This window comes from Cygnus olor, chromosome Z, assembly GCF_009769625.2.
Source record: "Cygnus olor isolate bCygOlo1 chromosome Z, bCygOlo1.pri.v2, whole genome shotgun sequence".
NCBI classification, from domain to species: domain Eukaryota; kingdom Metazoa; phylum Chordata; class Aves; order Anseriformes; family Anatidae; genus Cygnus; species Cygnus olor.
The window spans coordinates 81,287,581-81,304,493 of record NC_049198.1 but is presented as its reverse complement, the minus strand read 5'-3'; the positions used below and the strand labels follow the sequence as shown (position 1 = coordinate 81,304,493).

General features: G+C 41.5%; 1 protein-coding gene across 1 annotated transcript in view; it reads left to right on the top strand.

The window, feature by feature from the left end:
* Nucleotides 1–16,913, top strand: part of DCAF10 (DDB1 and CUL4 associated factor 10) — a 29,074-nt gene that overhangs the window by 2,619 nt on the left and 9,542 nt on the right. Inside the window, exons 2-6 of the mRNA XM_040541799.1 lie at nucleotides 7,310–7,423; nucleotides 12,528–12,725; nucleotides 13,098–13,300; nucleotides 14,022–14,132; nucleotides 15,203–15,348. Coding sequence (XP_040397733.1) covers nucleotides 7,310–7,423; nucleotides 12,528–12,725; nucleotides 13,098–13,300; nucleotides 14,022–14,132; nucleotides 15,203–15,348 — 772 coding nt within the window. The remainder of the gene's footprint in view (nucleotides 1–7,309; nucleotides 7,424–12,527; nucleotides 12,726–13,097; nucleotides 13,301–14,021; nucleotides 14,133–15,202; nucleotides 15,349–16,913) is intronic.

Genomic DNA, 16,913 nt, shown 5'->3' with positions numbered 1-16,913 from the left:
TCAAGAGATGTTCTGGATTAATTGGAAGTGCTGATTTTTACCTCCTTCCAATCACTAATCCATTAAGAATAGGTATTACTAAGATAAACTTAAAGTACATCATTTCTATGTATATATACACCCCTATAATTAAGAAATAATTAAGAAAAACAATCAAAAAATAATAAGGATTCTTCTGGTGGGGATTGAATACCCTCCTTTCTCCCACTTCCAGGGAGTGTACACTGGAAACACTCCGATTCAGTGTAATTCAATCCCTTTTACTCATTAATTCATTAAGAATTCCTCTAAGAAGTTGTTAAAGGTTTACAATAGATAGTTTTAACAGTTTTAACCTTAAAAGTCTTTGTTAATGCGGTCTCTCTGGTATCAGGGTTAACTGATGCTTTTACCCAGGTATGAGTCCACCCTTTCTCAGCCGTTCTTACTGCTATCTCAGTAGTCAGGAGCACTTTGAACAGTCCATCCCACTCAGGTTGCAGTTTCAGTTCTCTCCGTGTTCGCATCAGATCCCAATCTCCTTCTCGGGATGGATGGATCGGGGCTTCCAAGGGTGGGGTTTGAGCTAACAGTCCACGGGTCCTGAGAGATGACAAAGAGGACGACAGCCCAAGTATATAGTTCTTAAGAAAAGCATCTTTTGTATCAAAAAGAGGTAATCCATTCCCTTTGTCCACGTACAGCAATCCAAATAATATTTCATATGGTGAAACTCCCACATCTTTTCTTGGTGCAGTTTGAATTCAGAGAAGTGCCAAAGGTAAGCACTTCGTTTGGGGAAGCCGAGTTTCCAGAACTTAGTCAATTGCTTCCTTACTGTCTGATCCTCTCCATCCTTCCAGAAGAGGAAGGATGCCAAGGAGTGTGAAACTTGCACTTAATTCCTAGAGCCCACATTAGCCCTTGCAATATTTCTGACATGAAGTGATTTCCTTGATCAGAGTCAATGTTTTCAACAATTCCATACCTGGAAGTTATTTGTTCTAGAATTACTTTAGTTACTATGTTCACAGTAGCAGATACTGAAGGGAAAGTTTCCACCCACCCTGACAAATGATCTACCAAGACTAACAAGTATTTACATCTACCTACTCTAAGGAGTTCTGTAAAATCTACCTGTACGTTTTGGAAACATTGAATTCCTGGTTTTTGCCCCCCCTTTGGGCTGACTGCAGATAATTTTCCTATTTACCTTTTGACGTGCTATACAACTCCTGCGTTGTTCAGCCAGAGTACATATATTCCTACACATACATATTTCCATAGCACAGCGTCACACGTTGCTTGAATTCCCCAATGACCCTCTTGATGCAAAACAGTTAATTATTTGCCTCATTAGTACTTTATTCAGCATTTCTCTCCCATCAGGGAGTATCTGTTTTCCTTTGGACTTCGTGACTCCTAATTCCTTAAAAACCCCTCTCTCTTAAAACTTTTTAGTTCTTTTTAGTTTTGGTTAGGGGTAGCTCAACAATTCCCTGAATCCTCTCTGGATTTATTCTTCATTCCCCCTCAGAGACTAGATGCACTAAATATCTGACTTCTCTTTCTACAAATTTTAATTTATTTTCCAATACTTTCAATCCCTGTTTTCCCAGAAAGTCGAATAGCTTGTTAGTGGCTTCCTTCACAGCTGTTTTCAACTGTCCTGACAATAAAAGATCATCCACATATTGTAACAGTAACACCTCCTCAGGACATTGGAATTACTCCAAAATTTGTTCTAGAACTTGCCCAAATAAATTGGTGGCCCTGTAAACCCCTCAGGTAAAAGTGTCCATCTGTATTGCTGCTTCCGCCCCGTTTCAGGGTCTTTCCACTCAAAGGCAAATATATCTTTGCTCTCAGGGTCTGAGAGCACCCCGTTAATAATACCGTTATTCCAGCCTAACAATTCACTATTTGAATTCCCAATTTCATTATCAAATCCTTTCCCAACAAGTCAGTCCCTGCCTCGGGTGCATACAATAATTGCCCAGTGATCATTCTATCCCTAGTCTCAGCTTGGTGTCCCCAAAAAGTAGCACTGTTATCCCAGTCCCTTCTATCCCTATCACATTTAGGGTTTCATTAGTTAATTTAAGCCCTGATACTTTACAGCCCAGTAATGACCCTAGTGTCCTGGGTTCACATGGCAAGGTTCTGGTAGCAGAGGGTTCTGCAGTGGTAGCCCCTGTGAGAAGAATCCAGCAGCTGCCCCATGTTAGATAAGGGCCAGTTTCAGCCAGCTCCAAAGGGGCCCACCGCTGCCCAGAGCCAAGCCATGAGCAATGCAGTTCAAATCTCTCTGAGAGCACACCCAAGAAAAGGAAAAATAACTGCTGCACAACAGCAGCTGGGAGAGCGAGGAGTGAGAAACCTCCCTGCAGACACCAAGTTCAGTGCAGAGGAGGGGGAGTGCAGTGCAGAGGTGCTCCAGGTGCTGGAGCCGAAGCCCCGCCGCAGCCCACAGAGAGGCCCCTGGCAGGGAAGGCAGACCCCCCCCTCCCGCCCCGCAGCTCATGGTGTACCACAGTGGAGCAGATCTCCATGCTGCAGCCCATTCAGGAGCAGCCCAGGAAGGTCGGCACCCCACGAGAGGGACCCCACACCAGAGCAGCTCCCAAAGAGCCCATTTTTCACTGCCCGTGGAGAAACCTACACAGGACCAGCCCAGGAAGGTCGGCACCCCACAACAGAGCAGGGGGGAGAGTGACCCTGAAAGCACAGTGGAAACGAAGCACCACGGACTGACTGCAGCCCCCACTCCTGCCCCCCCCCCGCCCCGCCGTGCCACTCAGGGCAGGGAAGAGGTGGAAGAGAGTGGATGGGGGAAGGTGCCCCCAGCTTGTTTCTCTCTTTCTCACCACTCCAGCCCGTCAGCAATAGGTAATAAATTTTATTAATCTTCCTATGCTGTCTGTTTTGCCTGTAACGATAATTGTAGAGTGATCCCCATTGAGGTACACTTGAGGAACCCTTGAGGTACACCTTTTCATTTATTAGGGAACTAGCTTTCTGAGAAGCCCTGACTCCTCTATTCTGAATTTATAACAGCAATCTCTTCTCCTTCTTCCACTCCAGATACTCCTATTTGAAGTGGCCAGCCTGGCCACACTTGTAACATCTTCTCAAAGCCTGTCCCTGCTAGGATTTAGGCTGCAACACAGGAAGCTTTCCTTGTCTGCCACTCCTTTGTCTCTCTTCCTCTCCTTTCCATCCTGGGCCCGACTCCTCCCGAAATTCACTCTATCTCCGCCTCTGCCTCACTACCCAGTACTCTGTGAATACTATTAGTTTCGCTCTCTGCTTTTTCTTCTCACCTCCCCTCTTGGTGTACACCTTCACACTACCTGCACTGTTCACTCGATCCTCCCACCTTCTGGAGCTTTTTCTGTATATCTGGCCAGGCTTTAATCACAAAATGAACTTTAAACAGCCCTTGGGCTACTGGGTCCTCAGGATTCATCCCCGAGTACTTTCTAATTCTGACCCCGAGTCTCTCATATGATTTCTGTGTTGTGGGTTATTATCGCAGTTAGCTAAGTGGATATTTCTGCTCTATCGGAATAACTCTCAGTCCGGGGGGTGTTAGTTCTTTCCCACTCTTGCATAGCTGCCTGCCGAATCATTCCCATCCTAAACATTCTCCAGTGAATAATATACTCAGGATTGACATTTCCCTCTCAGGAATACAAATTAGGCCTTAGAAATGGATTTGACTGTTCTGCTAGGCCCTCAGTTAAAGGCTTCATTTCCTTCTTAAAACTCCTAACCTCTCTGCTGGTAAGGGGGGAGTGGCACCAGCCCCAGGTTGGCCCTGCACGGCCCCAAGGCCCCACCAGGACCCCCCCCGGCTCCACTCCTGCCGCTCCTCACTCCCTGGCGCGACTTCTCCAGGGACAGCATCAATTGCAGTCCCTCTCTCCCCTCCTGGAGCAGCTGCCGCTGCCTCCAGTGCACTATTAGGATGATAGGGAGCATAACTTGATTCTTCCTCTGAAAAAGGAACCTTATTGTTTACATATAAATTTCAAGCCTGAATTTTCATCAGACCTGTATTTTGGCCAAAATACTGAAGCTCCTTTTATTAGCTTTTTAGGCCAGACAATTACACAATATTTAACCATTTTTTAATTATATTTTTCAAAATCTTCTTCCCTAGTTTTTGGGTTGTTTTCCAAATCCTTATCATTCTCTCCAAAGGGCTATCTTTAGGCACAGTCCCGGGGTCTCCAACCCCGCCCTGCTGACTCTTGGAACCCTTAATCCCCAGCTCTTCCTGACGTGCTGCTGTGGACTTCACCACCCACAGGGTACCACACGCCTTCACCTAGGATTAGGACAGAGGTGGGGTGTACTGCCGAGCACCTCACTTCACTGTGCTCGGGGTACCCTACACCTAGGGGCCCAAACCCCCGAGACTCTCTTTCACTCCTCTCCTTTCTATTTCGCTTCGTCCCTCTCCAGCCGAGGGGACCTCGTTCGTCCCCTCGCAGGACCACCGAGCCTCGTGGATCGGGACTTCACATTAGGTCTGCACTAAAAGTGCGTCTCATTCACACTCACACTCATTCACACCAGAGTCTCCCCGAACCCAGCTCGAGGCAAGATACGGTAAAGTTTCCCTTACCTCGGTCCGTGCACGGCTTCCCGGTCCGGATTATCAGCAGTAATGCCTGTGCCTGTTCCCGATCTGGGCTGGACTATGTCTGGGCTGTGTCTGTGTATGTCACTGCTGGCCTCCCTTCTCCCCAGAGCTTCGCGGAGCCTGTCTTCAGATTAACAGTCTCAGTCCTTTGCCTGCCATACTGAGACGACCCACCACCCCCGATGGGACCGCTGAAATCAGCAGGGTGCACCTTCCTGTCTGTGGTGGCAAGAAAGCTTTGGCAGGTGACTAGGTCCCAGACGAGCCCCCAAATTGTGAGAAACATCTCAAATAATTTTCTTCAGACAGGATCTTCTGTGAAGCTCTTTTATTTGTGATTGCAATGGCGGGTGTCCTGTCAATCAGGAGCACATTTTAGTAAACAAATCATTTTATTCACAAACAATCATTTTATTCACAAAACAAACCTTTTATTCCCTATTACCCAATGCCTGATCACCTCCCCTGTTTCCTCATTGCCTGAGTACTGCAGGTTCACAAGCTACTCAACACTTCTCTATACCATATATGTACATTTTTTCTTTCTTTTCAACCCTTTAATTTCTCCTTTCTTATGTTTTGAGAACTTGTGATCTTTGTTTTACTGTTCTCATGCTGCTCATCCTGTTTTTCTCAAGCTTCTGCCTTATTTTGGAAGAGTGAGGCCTTCTACTGTCCACTTCACTTACCTACTGAGCATTTCTCCTTATCATGACTACACAGCTACCGTGGAATACAGAAAAGTATTTCTCTACTGCAAAAACACTACTTGGTTTCTCACATAGCTAGCCACCTTTTCTGTTTTCAGTGAGTTTTCATTGGAACAGCATTCCAGTTTCCTTGAACACCTGAACTCATGACAATTTTGCCATGATTGTGCTGTAGTGCCAAAATTCGACTCCTTATTCACTCCTCTGTTATTCAGAGAAGTTAAAGTTAAGCTCCCATGATTATCGAACCTAGTCCTGAGAGACTATGTTGATGGAAGGCAATTTCTTTTGTAGATCCTCAGTAGGTTGTACACAGGCTTCCCAAGATGTGAGGTTCTGCCATCACCTTTCTGCAGGGTAAAGCAGTTAGCTGAGAAAGTTCTGGCTTAGCCACAGTGATGTAATACGAAAAATAGCCACACACAGGTTTCCTACAGCAGTGTCAGAAGTGTCACCTGTGGTAGTGTAGAACCGTGCTGTGATTTAAGATTATTTGTGCAGGACTCTGGCACAAGGTGTAATTCTGTATTCTTCCTGCCCCCTGTATCTGGTGCTTGAGAGGCTGCACTGTAGCTAAACCAGAGATCTTTCTTGTCCAAAACCAAATTCAGCAAAAAATATGTGGTGACATAGGGACATCTTCCCTGTCCTAGTGTGCCACAAGTGGTGTTGGGCATAAACTGGCATTGAACCTCAGTTATCTTAATATCAGGTGAAGCAGCCTAGGCCTTGTTTACATTTGCTAAATTGTCTGACAGTTAGTTGCAGACCTGCTCTGACCTGTGCTGACGAGAACACCTCTGTGCTTTGGTGACTTCTGATTCCTTTTTAGCCTCCCTCAGCAGAGCCAACTGTGGTGAGCAGTGCTGTGCTCCCGTTGCTTGCCCATGCTGTTGGTTTCTGACTCCTCAAAATACTACTCCAAGAGGAAGGCAAGGATCTGACCTGTGGACTGTCCATGCAGTGCCAGTTAGATCTGGCCTCCCCATGGGGTACTGCTGTTCAAGCTCTTGCTTTGCTGGCCAAGGACTGCTGGGGTACGCTGCCCCCTTCCTGTAACTGGTCAGAGTTGTTGCTGAGCTGGGGGAACATCTCAGCTTTCGTGGAGGTTGCCTTCACTAATTCACTAATTTTCAGGCCAATCTTAACTGTCGCTGTAGTGTTAGTGTATTTAAAATCAGACTTTCAACATATATAATGGAAATAAATATCGATAACTTAGGACAGGCTAATGGAAAACTAGAAAACCTGCCAAAATTGAAATCAGGTGATGTTTTCAATGCCTACATGGGGCCTCTGAACTTACTGCAAACTTTTCTGATCTCATTCATAAATAATGCGTAATCTGGAAAAGGTCTTTGATTTTCATCTCCGTGACAAGCTGTGAGTGGATAAATGGACTTACATGCGGAAGAAAAGGATTTTTTTTTGTTTTAGATTGAGTAAAGTAAGTCCTTCGTATTGCAGTTCAAAACAGTTGTCCTGTTTCTGGAAAATGATTTAGTTGATACAGCAAGATAGTAAATCTTGCTCCAGACTTTTCTATGTCCTTACTTTAGTAACGGCAGCCTGCTTCAATGACTGTTTTTCTAAGATTAATTTGACAACATGGATAACAGCCTCTATCCTCTCCCAGCCGAGTCTGTGCTAATACCAAACTTAGGCTGGTGCCAGTGCCTTGCTTTTGATGTCCTTGACTATCACTTCTGTTGATGGTAACAACAGTACCGCATTTAGAAAACACCTTTCGTCAGAGAACTCACTTTTCTTTTGATTAGTAATGTGATGTCTGATAGCAGTTGTTTACAACACTGTTGAAAGTTCTGTGCAATGTGAAGAGAAAGCCAAGCTAAATAATTACAAATCTGTGTTTCTGTGAATGAAGGGATTGAAGATTAGTTGAGTATGCACAAATGTTGTGTTCTTTTACCAAATGCAAATGTTTCTGTTTTGCTCTGCTTCTCTTCAGGTCTGTGTTGACTGTTGCTTGTGAACAGACTGAAGTGCTGCTTTTCGACCCAATATCTTCAAAGCACATCAAAACTCTCTCTGAAGCTCATGAAGATTGTGTAAATAATATCAGGTTGGTCAGAATGAAGAAAAGATTTTTTTTTTTCTTAACATGGATGCTTTTCTGGTAAGAGTGTAGAGAGTTTGTGTTCTGCGTTATTTTGGGGAAAGTGTATTTTGTGTAGCCATTAGGCTGCAGTTTGCTTTGTGCCATTTGCCTTTTCTCCTGCATTTGAGGCTGGGAAGGGGCAGAGGAGGAATCTGAAAGCATTGATGGTGGTATTTAATGCTGCCAAGTGGTTTTTTTGATGGAGGAGCTGCAATTCATGGCATTAGTGTCTGTTGTAATTGGCATTAATTAAATTAAATTTATTTTATTTTATTTTATAATCATAAAATGATCTAGGTTGGAAAAGGCCTGCAAGATCATCAAGCCCAACCATCTACCTGGCCTACTGAGTCCCATCACTAAACCATGTCCCTTAGTGCCACATCTACACATCTCCTAAATAACCTTGAGGGACGGGGACTCCACTTCCCTGGGCAGTCCATTTTAATGTTACAAATATTATTACTGAGGCAACCTGTGCTTTCAGAGGTATGTAAGAAGAGGGAAGTATTTACTGATCCTCTTTTATTAGCCTCCCACTTGCTGCGGATTTGTGTATAATCACCTGAGACAGACATCTTTTGCACCTGGATTTGGTCAGTTTTTGAGCTCATTTAAGCTTCAGTAACTGCACCTCATGTGGCAGAGTTCCACAGCAAAAGTGTATTTCCAGGTATATTTAAGAAGTTTTTTAAAACTTGTGAGCTTAATATGATGTTCTCTATTTTTATTTTAGTTTTTTTCTTTAAACAAGAGAGACAACAAACCATTAACTTCTATTTACTTGCTCCCTCGCACTCAGTTTTATATGCCTGAATCATATGTACCTTCAACTAGGCCTTTCTCAAGTGGAGGAATCCTAGTTTACGTTTTCATTACTTAAATGAAAGCTGTTCCGTGCTGTTTGTATCTCCCTATGTTTTTTCCATTTCTTCTGGAACCTGTTTGGTGGACTAAGCAGGGTTGCATGCAGCATTCCAGATCGAGGCAAAAGGTGGATTTATACAGTGAGGAGATGTAGTGTGTTCCAATCTCTTCCTGCAAATCTGATTTATTTTTTTCCCTTGATTGTTACTTAGCATTGAATATATATGATGCTGTTGTGGTTTAGCACCAACAAGTAGCCAAGCACCACACAGCTGTTCTCTCACTCCCCCTCCACAACAGGGGGGAGAAAATATGATGACAAGCTCATGGGTTGACGTAAGGAAGGGGAGATTGCTCTTCAGTTACCGTCATGGGCAAAATAATCATAGGAAAGATTAATGCCAATTACTACCCGACAAGCAGTGAGAACTAAAAGCATCCTAAAACCACCTTCCTGCCGTGCACTTTCTTCTACCTCCTCCCAGCAAGCAGCACAGGGGGAAAAGGGAAAGGAGGTTGTGGTCAGTCCAGAACATTTTGTTTCTGCCACTCCTTCTTCACTGACCTGGGTGGCTGCAGGATTCTTTCTCTCTTGGTTGCTCACTCCTCTTTCCCAACTGCTGCAATGCAGTGTTTTTCTTGCCCTAAGAAAGGGGCAAAAAACACACTCTCCCAGAGACCCAACCAATGTTGTTTGTTCATGGCCCAGCTCTGGCCAGAGGTGGGTCGCTTTTAGAGTCAGCTGGAGCTGGCTCTGATCTGACATGGGGCAGCTGCTGGGCTCTGCTCACAGAGGCCGCCCCTGCAGCTCGCCCACAACAAAACCTTGCAGCATAAACCCAGTGTAGCCTCAGGAATATTATGGCATGTTATGAGTTAGAGCTCATAATTATAAAGATAAAAATCAAGCTATGATGAACTTACCAGGAGAGCTATGTTTCTGTAGGTTAGACATTTACTTTTCACTTTATCACTTGCATGCTCAGTATTGCAGGATTGTTCTCTGGCAGTCTGGCCGCAGTCTGCCTCATTCTGAATAGCTAGGCACTGACACCTTGCTGTTTGCCTGTTTTTTATTTTTTATTTTTTTCCTGATGACTTGTGTTTTGAATGCAGTGGCTATTTCAGTGACATTCATGTAATGCAGCTGCTGCACGTTTGGCATCTGTAGTGATATCACTGTAGGAAAATATTTTAATGGACATATAACTGACTGTAGCTTAGGGTGTAAGGGCAATTAAAATCTCGCTACTTTACCATACAACTTAAAGAAGGGCTTAGAAATTAAAAGGACATAAACTTATTGTGTAGACATTTGGATTCGTCTCACTGTAGTTGGTTATGTGTGATTGGACTTGTTGCTGTTTTTACCAGGTGTAGTCAGGTTCTAACTCTAAAAGATAAAATGCAGTTTCTAGGGGTAACTTACCATGTCTCCATGTAGATCATCGTTGTCTTAGCATCTTGACTTTGTAACTACAGCAGGTTAGGCTGATGTGGTTTCTTGGAACTCTGGCTTTCCATAGCTACTTTTGGTGTTTTGTTTTTTTTTTCTGAAAAATTACAGCAGAATTGGAGTATGATAAACTTTGCTTTGGGTAATTCAAGCTGAATATTTTTTTCCAGTGATTTTCTCAGTGAGAAGAATAACTTGTCTGTCTAAATACATTTTAAAATGAAGCATTGTCTTCACATGGTGTTTTTGAAAATAGTTCTGTTTTGCCTTCAGTAACCTTTAGACTCAGTTTATTCTCTTTAATTCCTAGCCATCCAGCCCTGATTCCTCTTCTACCCTGATTCCAGCCCTTCTATCTTCTTTCTGATAGAGCATTTTTATATCATATATTATTCCTTATATAATGACTTGGAGGTGGTCAAGCAGACTTATGCTACCTCAGTTTGGAGTGTTTACATATATTTAGTTTTGTCAGAAGGCAAGATTATCAGGATAAAGAATTACCATCTGATCATATTAAGACCTTAATTTGTTAAGTGTAGTAATACAACTAGTGTGACCTATGTTCTTTTTCACTTTCTCATCTTCTCTTTCCACTACATTGTGACAAGCCTGCCATCTGTTAGGTGAGCAGGAACTCTAGACCTGTTAAGTGCATATCTACCACGTAGGTGGTGCATATCGAGCACCATACATGTGATACAAATTCATTCAATTCAACTCTCTGTAGTAGTTCTACACTACTCTCTGATGCACAAATACTCTGCAAATATCTTGTGAAATATGTAGCATTACACATGCAGTTCTTGCACTAGTTTAACAGAATTTCACACTATGTTGCAATTCAGTTTCTTCTAATGCCCATTTGTATTGAAGTCTGAATAAATTTGGGCAGCTTGTGCCATTTCTGCAGATATTTCCAAAGATGATCTGGAATTCTCATTGTAAACACTTTTTTTGATATGTATACCCATTGTTTTTCACATTTGAGAAACCCAGTTTCATATGTCTACCTCTAGATTCAAATAAACTGTACTGTGGGGAAAGGAAAGGCAGAATGTGGGAGCAAAAGCCCTTTGCTGGTTGGGACTGTTCCAGGTGCTACATAAGCTTGGATGCAGAAGGTTTACATGGCTCTTTCTCCTGGCTTTGCAGCTGCCGTGAGCAGTTTTCCTAGGGTTTTGTGAAGCCAAGTGGGCACTACAGCAAAAGATGGACAAAGAAGGATTGAAGTATAGTTAAAGTTCTTGGGAAATAAGCAAACAATGGCTGTGTTCAGATTTTAATGTAATAAATATTTCCAAGACAGCACTACTGTATGCAGTTTAAACCATTTGGTTAGTAAAACAAGCAGTACATCGGGCAGTTAATCAGCTTGATTAGGTCTCTAAGAGAAGCACTGTTATATATCCTGCGTGAAACAATGGGGCCAGTTTTTCAGTGTCTTCAGTACAGGAGAGGAGTTTCTCAGCTGCCTATACAAAGTTGTAGTCATACCACAGAATCAAAAATTTTGATTCAGAATCAAAAGCCTAAGCTGGAAAGGGCCTCTGGAGATTGTCTGATCCAACATTCTGATACAAACAGGGCTACAGATTTGTTTACCAGCACCCTGATAAGCTTAGCATTAAGTATTTTCAGCAATGGTGATGTCACCAGTTCTTTGTGCAGGTGCCTGTAAGGTGATTAGGCAGGGCATTTTTGAAAGCAGGTTCCTGTTAATCAACTTCTATCACAATCTTTACAACAAGTGTTCTGTTTATCATAGTGCGTTCAAGATGTAGAGTGGTATTTCAGTTGTGAATGATTGAATTAGATGCCAAGTAACAATGTGTCTTGCCTAGCAAAGACAAGCCTTCCAAAGTGAGGAGTTCAGGAGTTTAACTTAAGGAAGTGTGGGTACAAAGTGCTTTGGCAAAGTCAGTGGGATTTGCGCTGTACAGAGCAGCAATGTTTAAAACCAGTAGGGGATTTCCAGTAGGAATAACAAAGAGTGGTATTTATTAAATATATATATATATATATATCAGTAGAGAGAAAATTACATCTGTGGTGGGGAAAAAAAAACAAGATTTAAAGAGTAGTAGGGAAAGAATAAGGGTGGATATGTGGGTAGAACTGAAGAGCCAAGAGGAGGATGGGTTTAATTTCTTACAAGCTGATAGGACTTCATGTAGTCTGAAAAGCACATAGAATTTGTGTGTCTTCTGGCGCTGGCTGATCTTAGTGGCAAAGGGACCTGGCAAATAATGGGGAAAATGAAAGGCATAAATTACAGATAGTCTAGGCTAGTTGGTTTCTGTTGCAGGGACAAGCAGTCAATTTGAACATCTTGCCAGTGGACTAGTGCTGGCTACTCCTGTGGCATTTGGGCTTTCCAAAAACTTGCTAAACTTCATTAAAGATGAATATTGTACAGATGCGTAACTGCTTTAATTAACACAGGAGTTCCGTGTGTGCATTCATCCCACTGGTGGTTGTGCAATCTTTATATGATTAACTTATAAAAAAAGGAAGAAAAGTAGCCTACTGTGCTTGTGAAGGTTTATTGTTTTGTTACTAGAGGTGTTGAGGTATGAAACAATAGCACAGTACTGTTTTTTAACAGAACTGCAAATCTTATTGACAAATATTTTGCTATATACAATTTTTTTTCTGTGCAGCCGCTCTGCTTTTCCTGTGTTAGCTTAAATCCCAGTTTATTTTATTTAGTCAGCAGCCACAGTATTTTTCTTGAATTTTCAGATTTCTAGATAATCGACTGTTTGCAACTTGTTCTGATGACACTACAATAGCCCTTTGGGATCTGAGAAAGCTGAACACAAAAGTGTGCACTTTGCACGGTCACACCAGTTGGGTTAAGAACATTGAGTATGATACCAATACCAGACTACTAGTAACATCAGGGTTCGATGGAAATGTGATCATCTGGGATACAAACAGGTATGTGTCTGTGTTTGTGCTGTTAGATTTCTAATTCTTGCCTAGACTTCACATCAGGTTTATATTGTAATAGTCCAGTTGCTAAAAAGAGAAGAGAGCTGTTTGCTAATACTACGAAATGTAGCTTGTCCTTTATGAAAAGTTCTTCACCATCAAGATGTTTTGAAAATGTGAATACTGATAGACCAAATTGTAATGAAATAAGTAGGATAAAGACAACATGCAGAAAGAGGTTTAGGATGGACAAGGATGCTTAGCATGTCCTGGACTCCTCCGGACATTATCAGGGACTCCAGTCAGAGTTCGCTGCAGCAATTTCCTGGTTGTTTTTTTTGTTTGTTTGTTTGTTTGTTTGTTTCCTCCACTGTCCAGGTGCACAGAAGATGGATGTCCTCACAAGAAGTTTTTTCACACCCGTTTTCTTATGAGAATGAGATTGACACCAGACTGTTCCAAAATGCTGATCTCAACATCCTCTGGATATCTTCTGATTTTGCATGACCTTGATCTAAATAAATCTTTAGAGGTTGGCAGCTACCCAATTTTAAGAGCTAGGAGGACTACATCAAGTTCGGGTAAATGCTTGTGCAAAAATCTGTAACAGTTTCTGTGATAGAGGTGTTCTATGTGATGCTCTTAGCAAAAGAAGGCAGAGGTGGAGTCACAAGGATTTTGCAGAGGAGCTCTTTGGCTCTTCAGGGGTCTCACATCTGTACTGTTGCATAACATTCTGACTCAGGCAAAGTGATTTTTGTTATCAAGACTTGAGCATCACAGGACATAGTCTGTGGAATGTTGTCACCTCAGGCTGTTATTCTAGTTTTATTTATCTAGCATCCTTGGTCCTGTAATAAAAGTTACTCATGTTGAGTAGGCTGACTGTGCACACTCCAGCAATTAAGTGCTGGTGCAGTTGCTCTCAAAAACAGACCTGGTAGAATCATGTTCTCTAAAATTTTATTGCTTCTTCCCACATTGTGGCACTAACAGCCAAACAGTGACAAACTCCTGTTTCGGATGTCTGTTAGTGGCCAGAGGAAAAGTAGTGAAAGCACATGAAAACGAAGGAGTACAACTTGCTCCTTATTCATAACAGTTTGTTGTGCTGGCATTTTATTTGTTTGAGGCACATCAAAATGGTACTTTTAGGCTGTAGACGGATCTTTGGAAGATGTTTTCTTATCAAGATGCTTTCCCCTTATGCTTTACTTAACGTTGCTAGGGAGAGTTAAGTGAAGGACATAGACAGTAAATGGGCTGCGTTTAGTTATGTTCATATGGTGTTGCTGTTTGCAGAGATAACATCTTCAAGTTCGTCTGCTCCTAGAACTGTTGGTTCACCATGTCACCAGAATGATTCAGGTCTACTGTCTGAGAAACAGATGTCACGGTCCTCCCAGCGAGAAGGTAGGAAAATAAGTATCAGGAACTTCAATTAATTGTAGCCAAAAGAGACCACAGAATAATAGGGAAATACTGTGTTTTCTCTGTGGACTTTAAAAGCGTTGCTATGACTTCTGTTAAACCAATAAAATATCATTGCATATCAAAATCTGGAGTTCTAATCGTTGTTTTTTTTTTTCTCCAAGAAGCCTGAAAAGAGCAATGAGATTTTATTTCATATTAGTACATTATTTTTGTTATGCAGACATGCTGTCTTTTCCCTGTTTGTTTTTTTTCCCTCCAGCAAACCTCATTTGAATGACCTTTAGGGAAAAAATGAATAGAGCAGTACATAGCTGTGTTTTGCTTTTTGTTTTCCTTAATGATTGGAACATGTACCTGCTGTTTCTCCATGCAAATCCTAAACACAGAACTAGGAAGACTGATGATCCCATGATTAGCAGGCTTCCTCTGAATCTAGGATACACTTTCAAATAGTCAGCATGAACTTGGCAAATTGATAAATACTTTTTAATTTGCTTGCTGATTTAAACTAAGGATAAAGTTATTATTACTTACGGTTGTGAGATGTTCAAACATAGTTATGACATAATGAAGCTTATCTGGACCCCAGGGCATGATTTACCAGTGAAAACCTCTTTCATAGTGAGGAGGAGAAGGGCGTATACCTGCACACAGCTGAGCAGACTTATAAGAATTTGAGAAGGACATTGTAAGATTTTAAAAATAGCAGTTCTTACTAAAAAAAAGGTATTCTAGATTTTGTTCTAATTATGTGTTTGTGTGGAACATTAACCCTGAATTTAGACCACAACATGGGATGATTGAACACAGGTTTTGGAAGGTGAATTTCAAAATATGAAGATATTTGGAATCAGGACTGAGTTCATTGATATTAACTTCAGTTGTTAGTATAACCTCTCTTTGATCTAGCCTTTCATAAGGCACAGTCTTTTCTAACAGACAGATGAGGGTGTCAATACACTTGACATAGTTTCAGCAGTAGACTGAAGAGAGAAGTGAAAGTTAATGGACAGAATTCATTTAGACTTATGGTTTACTTCCCCTTTTAGGTGGATCACCTAGAAATAGTCTGGAGGTCTTAACACCAGAGGTTCCTGGAGAGAGAGACCGAGGCAACTGCATTACATCATTACAGCTACATCCAAAAGGGTGGGCTACTCTTCTTCGGTGCTCAAGTAATACAGATGACCAAGAGGTAAAACAAATGTTTCTTAGGAACTTTTGAGTAAGATGTATCAATCATACAACTATATTGAAAATCTCTTATTTGGGGTAAGTTTGCATTTGAATAAATTAGTGCATTTGTAAGCAGAAATAATTAATTTTAGCCCAGGGTTATGGAGTACTTCTCTTTCTTAAAGAGTTTTTTTACAAAGCTTTGTATCCTTTATTCAGTATTCCTGTTGCCTAACTTTTCCATGGAATACATTTTATAGGTACAGCTCGGTTAAAACTTTTCAAACAGTTCCTGGGCTGCCAAATACATGACTTAAAAATATGTACTCACCCAAATATAGGAAGAAGGAACTTGTAAAAGACAGAGGATTACACAGTTGTGCAGTGGTGAGCATATTTTAAGTTAAGCAGAGAACCTCCTCTGAATTCCTCAAGTGCTTATCTGTCAGTGTTGCAAGAATGAAGTGCTTCTGCTACGCCGATGGATGCTTTCCAGAGCCTGCTCCTGCACCACTATGAAAAAAATTCGGGGCATAGTTCTGCATCTGCTTAAAACTGCGACATCATGGGTTTGAACCTTATTAACAGCAGTGATGCTTATGCAACTTCAAAGTGATCTCATCTGAAAAATTCTGCAATTTAAAAATAAAGGGGATATCAGTGATCTTTGTGGCAGAATCCATTTCAAGCCTGTATTTGAAATACTGAGTTACAAGACCAGCTACAGCTCAAATGCAATTTGCAGATTTCACTCCCCTAAATACTGCTTTAAATAAGTTACAGTGGACTTTGAGATCAGTTTTGTATTATGTTCCCTAGATTGTATTTGTGAATTGTCACTTAATGGCATATGCTGCACTGGGACATAAAAGAAAAACAAGCAGTCTGTTATGCAGTCAGAAATAATGAAAAACCCATTCTTCATGGATTGTATACAGAAAGCAAGAACCTGCAAGTTTTATTTGGGAGTACCTGCTTTTGATGTAGTAACTTGCAGGGTTAACTCAAAGTCAGTTATAACTCAAATTCCAGCCAAAGTCTCAGAACACCTAGATTCCACCAGTCAGTCAACTTGTAACCATGTTTTCCTCCTAAGCTTATTTCAATATTACTGCTTTAACAGTTGTGCAGACTTCCCTATTTAATCTAAGACAGAGGTTTTATATTTATTTCAAATTTGCAAATCACAGAATTATAAAGGCTGGAAAAGACCTTCAAGATCATCTGGCCCAACCATCCCCCTACCACCAATGTCACCCACTAAACCATGTCCCTAAGCACCAAGTCCCAACCTTTCCTTAAACACCCCCAGGGATGGTGACTCCACCACCTCCCTGGGCAACCCATTCCAAATAATTATTTGAATACTTGATTTCGTTGAATATTTAAGTGTTTAACGAATAGTTTATTTAATCTGGTAACTGATGTAAATTGATCTATTTATTTCTTTATTTACTTTTGGAATAAAGCCACTCTTTGTAATGGCAGCATACAAATATGTAGATGACTGAGTGGAAGCATAGCAGGTTGGTTAGAAATTTCAGTGCTGATTCTGTAAACTGTGGAATTTTTTGAAAAGGCAAA